Source organism: Lolium perenne, chromosome 5, assembly GCF_019359855.2.
Source record: "Lolium perenne isolate Kyuss_39 chromosome 5, Kyuss_2.0, whole genome shotgun sequence".
Taxonomy (NCBI): Eukaryota; Viridiplantae; Streptophyta; class Magnoliopsida; order Poales; family Poaceae; genus Lolium; species Lolium perenne.
Window position 1 is genome coordinate 223,878,816 of NC_067248.2, and position 6,103 is coordinate 223,884,918.

Genomic DNA, 6,103 nt, shown 5'->3' on the forward strand with positions numbered 1-6,103 from the left:
CTGCTTCTCTTAGCGCCACACTTCTATATTCTTCTTGGTTAGAAAATATTTCCAAATGATATGTATTTCCACAATTTTATAGTTATATAGGGCCAGGTTTTTTTTCCTCCATGCTTCAGGTTTGAGGTAATGGTCTTGGTTATATGATTTATTTCAGTCCATTTAAAGGAACAAAGTTAGCATCTCCTGTTTGTTTTTCTAGAAATCTTATAGTATAACTTACGGTATGATTTGTCTCCTTTATTTCTCTTGATCTGTTCCATGTCTTACAATCTGCTCTGCCATAGGTTTGGAGTTTCTTCCAACAAAATCCGGTGCCCCGCTCAAGGCTCAAGGAGGTTGAGGCACCGGCGAAGTCCTCATAGGAGCTGCTCAACTGAGCCTGAACCCAACGATGATAACTAGGTAAGGTACCAAACTCTGCCTTACTGCTTGTGTTACCAGCTTCTACTTTGGTATCTAGGTAAGGTACCCAATATTAGATGATATGATTCTTTTCTTTATTCGTGACTGAAGCTAAACTATATCTATATCCTCTTAAGTTGTAATCATTATATTATTTACTCACCTTCGTCAATTTAATTCTAGCGTTTTGAGAAGGAGAAGGATCGTCTGAACAATGGATGTAATGAAGCTATCGCTGCTCAAACCATGGGAAAGGAGAAAATATCAACGCCAACATGCATGTTTGCCCACACTTGATTGTACTTGCCTCAAGAGGATTCTCTTGTTCCAATCTCAAACATTGGTGCAATCTCAAACATGTATGCTGTGAATAATTTATCATGTCTAGGTATAATCTCAAACATTGGTTTATAAAGGGATTAAAACCCCAAATCTAATATCAATTTTTTTTGTTAGTTTATTCCCAGTACCCGTGTTGCAATGCTCTTTCTTTCCCGCACAGTTTGTGATACTTTTTTTTTCTTGCAGAGTGATGCCTTGAAGCAAGATGATATCTGGTCTACATCTATTTTCCAGATTACTCAAGCTATTGCTTTTATCCTCCAACTTAGACTTAAAGTTAATTCAGTTGGAAGAAGAAAATGGCCAGGGACAAACAGTATAAAGGTATATTTACTTTGCCACTCTTATCTATTTTCAGCTACAATTGTTTTGTTTTCAAAGGGGACATTTATGTAGCACTATTTCAGTTTGAGTAAATGGCCAGGGAAAATGACTCTTTGATCTCCATATGGGTAAAATCATTCAGCTACGAGTTTGAGTATGTAGCACTATTCAAGTTTGAGTAGTTTGGCCAAATAGAACAGTCAGTTTACGTTGTTGTAACTATTTCAATTTGAGTATGCAATTTTGCTGATAGCCAAGCGGACAAGCACCTAACTGTTTCTGGATGGCCACACCTGATTGGTTCCTCTCCATCAGCACCGCCCCTTTTAGAGGTGAGATACTCATCTTTAGATCTTTAGATCAGAGAAAGGGTAAAATACCGAAACAAATCAAAGCATGATTAATACATGTGAATCAGACCGTCGATTAGCAGTTGGGGGGAGGGAGAGAGTTTCTTACATGTTATGTCGTTTCTCATGCAGTTTGTGTTGGGCAACCTTGGACTAAAGATGGTTTGGTCGGAATAAGGAAAACTGAGGTATCTATTTCTATTAAACCATGGATAATCTTTTTGTTCATAGTTTGTCATAGTGCAAGAATCTTTTTAGAATTATTTTGGTAGTCGAACATACATGGAAAAATACACCATATGGAGCGTCATATTATCAAGGCCTGAATAGTAAATGTTATATGCATTGTAAATCAATACATGGTAAGGATTGTTTTAGGTAACGAGGCATACTCCATGATTGTTTGTTGTTGTTACAGCTTGTAATTATGCTTCCTGGACTGCTCGGGCATCCAGCCTGTACCTGCTTTCCGCGTCAATACTGCAAAGTATTTTATATTAGTCTTCTGCCTCAATAAAAATGAAGGCCGGCATGAAAATTTATATGACTAATTTATTCAATGATTATATTATATTGTAGCAACAAGGCAACAACCCGTTGGCCCGCTGTTAGTTTTAGAGAATTCAAATACTAGGAGATCAGACTCAGATACTACCTATGGTCCTTTAAATTGGTCGCCACATGTAAAACAGGTTGAACTATCTTTGAACTGCCCCATATTATTATTGTATGGTAGGTAGCTGCATATTATTTTGTCACATATGCAGAACCCCATATTCTAATAAACTGATTTCCATATAGCTTCAACATGTTAATAGGTGAACAAATAGATCGAATATTCAAATACCTACGGCCAGCTTCTATTGTTTCCTCCTTCAAAATGAAATTCCAATATAAGAGAGTTTCTTCCAATTGACTGATTGATCCATAAATCGCTTTATTTGTCATGCAACATTAATAATTAATATCACAGCTTCTACATATGCCTTAAACTCCAAATACTCGTGCATTTTGAGGTCATGAAGATTTAACTATAGTTGCACATTTTTATTCAGGTTTCGAGGTTCCGTGCTAATAAGGATGGGGTAAGATCAGACATGTACTTTAGTTATCAAGGAGAAAGATGGAAATTGTTGTGTGTTTAGTTTTCAAGGAGAAAAGTGAGGCATTCATTTTAGTTTTCAAATGGAAGCACAATATGTCGCTTTCGATATTTCTCTCTTATTTTTTGTATGTGTTGTCACATGCTTATGTCTCTTCTGGTTTGATGGTCAAAAATGAATATGATGGATTTACTACTTGATGTTTGATTTTATTGGGACATGTAATTTGTTAGCTGGGTTGTGTTTAATCAACATTTTTTTTTTGGCTTTATCCTTACATGGTTACCAATTTTGTGATTGCTCAACGTTTATTTTTAGATAATGTTTACTAGTTTCATGACATCCCCTCCAGGGATCAATCAGAGGGAAAACTTGAAGACGCTTTAGGTTATATCGAGGATGATTCATGTGGTCAAGTGTATGGTGAGGTATTTAAGTCTATTTAGAACTTGGATTATTTTTTATTATTATCTCTGGGTGCTTCTTTTTTCTTGCCTGATTAGGTTAGCAAAACGATAAATATTCATATTTTTTAAATGATGGCATGATGGTTAAGCGTTGTGTTTTTCTTCGATACTCTTTTGATCTTGAACTTTCAATTCATAATTCAGTACACTTCTTCTGATCCATGTGCTCACTGCCTCTTTTGTATTTTGTTCATGTTTTGTCTCGCAGATTGTGATGATGAATTGATGACTTCATGTATTGATCTGCTCTCATGTGTGAGTTCTTTCTTTTCACATAGTGATTGCTATTAGATTACAAGTTCACGTGGCATTTGAGTTCAAGTTATTAGTAAGAAATGTACCGATGCTCTTGCAGCAAAATACTTATATCAGTAAATGATTCCTGAAACTTGTTTGAGTCACTGCCACTATTAATAATTTACTGAAACAATTCATCCTTGCGTTTTTGGTTCAGATAGTGCTAGGAATTATTTAGCCAGCTCTAGATTTAGCGTGTTCAATCGTTCTGAATTATTTACTGTCAAGCACATGGGTTGACAGAAGGTAAAATGATTTTGTACATGAAAAAGAATTAAATCCTACTTATGAAAATGATGCATGAAAACAATACCAGTGGAGGAGATCCCAGCAGTTGACTTGAAGCAGTGTGGAAGAAGGGCATGAAGATCAAGGAAGGGACCTGCTGGATACAATCGTGCCAGACCTGGTGTTCATCATCGATGATAAGTCGCACCAGGTGTTCACCCGGTACGGAAACTACTTGGTGGCCATGCATACTCACAAAGCAAAATATTTCCTATGTGGTTATGTTATTTCCCCTTTTGGCTAACGACAACTTTTGTGTTCTTTTAATTTTGTTTGCTGCTCAACTTGTGCGGGTAAATTACTGTCAGGTGACCAACCTGGATGTTATTATTCTTATTTTTAGCATATGGTAAATCTATTTTCTCTTGCTATGTGCTATTGTGGAATTATACACGATATGCGTGTGTGTGTGTAGTCACCACTCTTGAGGAAAATTTTCAGTTCCTTTATTCAGAACCATTGCTTCATGTGGTTTACGAATTCTTTGAAACAATGTAACGTGCTTCATTTTCCTTCTGTATGCACTTATTATCATTTTCTTGAGCTATTGGATGATTATTCATACTAAGTTACTGTCTCATCACGACTTAGTTTACAGTTTGATCTTACTATAAACTTCTTGCATTCACTTGCCCTGTATTTTGTGGGCCACGGCACGCGAGGAGATTGGTAAGGCGTGAATGGAGATACAGGTTCTGGATTCTTTTACATAGTGCTAGGAATTATTTAGCAGCTCTACATTTTAGTATGCTCCTTCATTCTAAATTATCTACTGTCGTGCACATGTGTTGACAGAAGAAGAACAAATAATTTTGTACAGGAACATAATACTAACAATCACAGCTACTCTCAATTTCACTGCCGATCTGCTCTTTTAGGTGCTGCCGAATTGGCTCAATTCTTCTCCACACGTCGTTGGAAGGCTTCGTTGCGCCTCGCCGAAAGGTTATCAGGTCAGCTTCTATTTCCCTCTAGATTGCTGGCCGCATTGGTATCACGTAGAGATTCATACCTTGAGCTTTTCCTCGGGCCTCGGTTCTTAGGCAAGCGTAAATATAATGTAAATATCGATAGGCTGCTGAGGAACTGTACCCTAAGCTGGATTAGTTCTGCATGGAACTAATGATTCTCCACTCTATTGATTGGCTACCAAAAAAAGCAAATTACACTACCCCTATTGAGTATCGTTGTCAATAGATTGTTGTCGAGGACAAGTGTGTTCCCTTGAGCACATGTAACAAAAATAACTAGGATACTTTTTTTTCTTCGAGCATAGTTAGTATACGTCATCTGCAAGTAAGAACCCGGGTACTTTCCTTCTGACTATTAGGTGGCATCATCTATTTATATATTGATATCAATTTGAGAACATATACTTATCGATTTCTTGGTCTCGCTAGGACACACAAAATATTTGTCATTTGTCAAACTGTTATAAAACTAATTATATATTTTGTAATGATAGATCACCTAATCCCTGTCCAAAACTACCTAAAATTTGATTTATTCACCAATGGAGGCAAATCTTGAGGCTTGGGTTTCTTATGCTATATCCAAGTGCAAATAATACTCCTGGTTTACAAATACTTTCATCTGATTACTGTATTAGTATAACATTCCCTTTATTCTTGAACATATTTTGTTTCTGCGGTGTTCTTAATGTTGCTTTACTTACATTTTTTGTTACAGCCTAATGGAAGTTTTTTGAGATCAAGACTATCAAGATCCTGCCCGGTGTCATGCTGGAAGCTATGTTGCAGAAGCTGCACCTATTGGCGGTGCAGCAACCTATTAGAATTAGTTTGTTTGTGTGTGCAGTGGCCTCTAAAGATTGAATTGCAGCGATCTTATTTAGATGATACTTTTGCTATTTTTAGCTTTATTTCTATTCGTCTTTGAAAAACTATAAGAGTGTTAATATATTTCGCTATTTTCCTAATTGTGTGTAAGCATTCTTGTTCTGTTCAGATTTTGTGTGTTCAAACTTATTGACTTTGTTTTCTAAATCCTATAAAACGTATTTCCATTTACGCGTAGATCGGTTTGATCTTCACATGATCGTGCGCCAAGGCGCACATTATTTGGCCATCGGATTTGAATGTTATTGCAATGTTGTCTTTCGGTGTTTATCATTCTTTCGTGCTCGGTTATTTATGCACTTCTTTTTGAAACGCCTTAGTCCAATGTGTTCATCTATAAGAAATGAACATGAGCTCTACGGGGTCGTGCGCCAAGGCGCACATCTAAATCTAGTAGTAGAGCCTCCCACTAGTTTTAGAGCATCTCCACTCGTCTCCCCGACGAGGCCCCTAGGACCGCGTTTTGTCATCCGGACGGCGTTTTGTCATCCGGACGGCGATATTCGGCGCAGTCGCGTCCCCGGTTCCTCGATTTCATCCGGATTTAGGCCTAAATTCATCCGTCGATCCCACGCCATCCCCGGCCCCCCGGGGAGCGCTCGGGGAGTCCGGACGAAACGAAAACGCGGGAAACGCCGAGGAAACTTCCCGCGCGTCTGGTGGCCCCA

At 37.8% G+C, this 6,103-nt stretch overlaps 1 protein-coding gene across 7 annotated transcripts; it reads left to right on the top strand.

The window, feature by feature from the left end:
• Nucleotides 1-480: 480 nt before the first annotated feature.
• On the top strand, nt 481-5,543 carry LOC127302065 (uncharacterized). Of its 7 annotated transcripts, none has more exons than XM_051332415.2 (8): nt 483-764; nt 934-1,071; nt 1,325-1,403; nt 1,554-1,609; nt 2,477-2,506; nt 2,877-2,952; nt 3,200-4,521; nt 5,266-5,543. In XM_051332415.2, the coding sequence occupies exons 1-6, from the start codon at nt 681-683 to the stop codon at nt 2,898-2,900; spliced, it is 411 nt and encodes a 136-aa protein (XP_051188375.2). In that variant the 5' UTR covers nt 483-680; the 3' UTR covers nt 2,901-2,952; nt 3,200-4,521; nt 5,266-5,543. The 7 variants fall into 7 exon arrangements, 3 of the variants coding, with proteins under 3 accessions (XP_071676421.1, XP_051188375.2, XP_051188377.2); XR_011745572.1 differs by lacking the exon at nt 2,477-2,506 and adding an exon at nt 1,155-1,225 and having other exon boundaries at nt 485-793; XM_071820320.1 differs by having other exon boundaries at nt 481-764; nt 2,477-2,952; nt 3,200-4,529.
• The last annotated feature ends 560 nt before the right edge of the window (nt 5,544-6,103 follow it).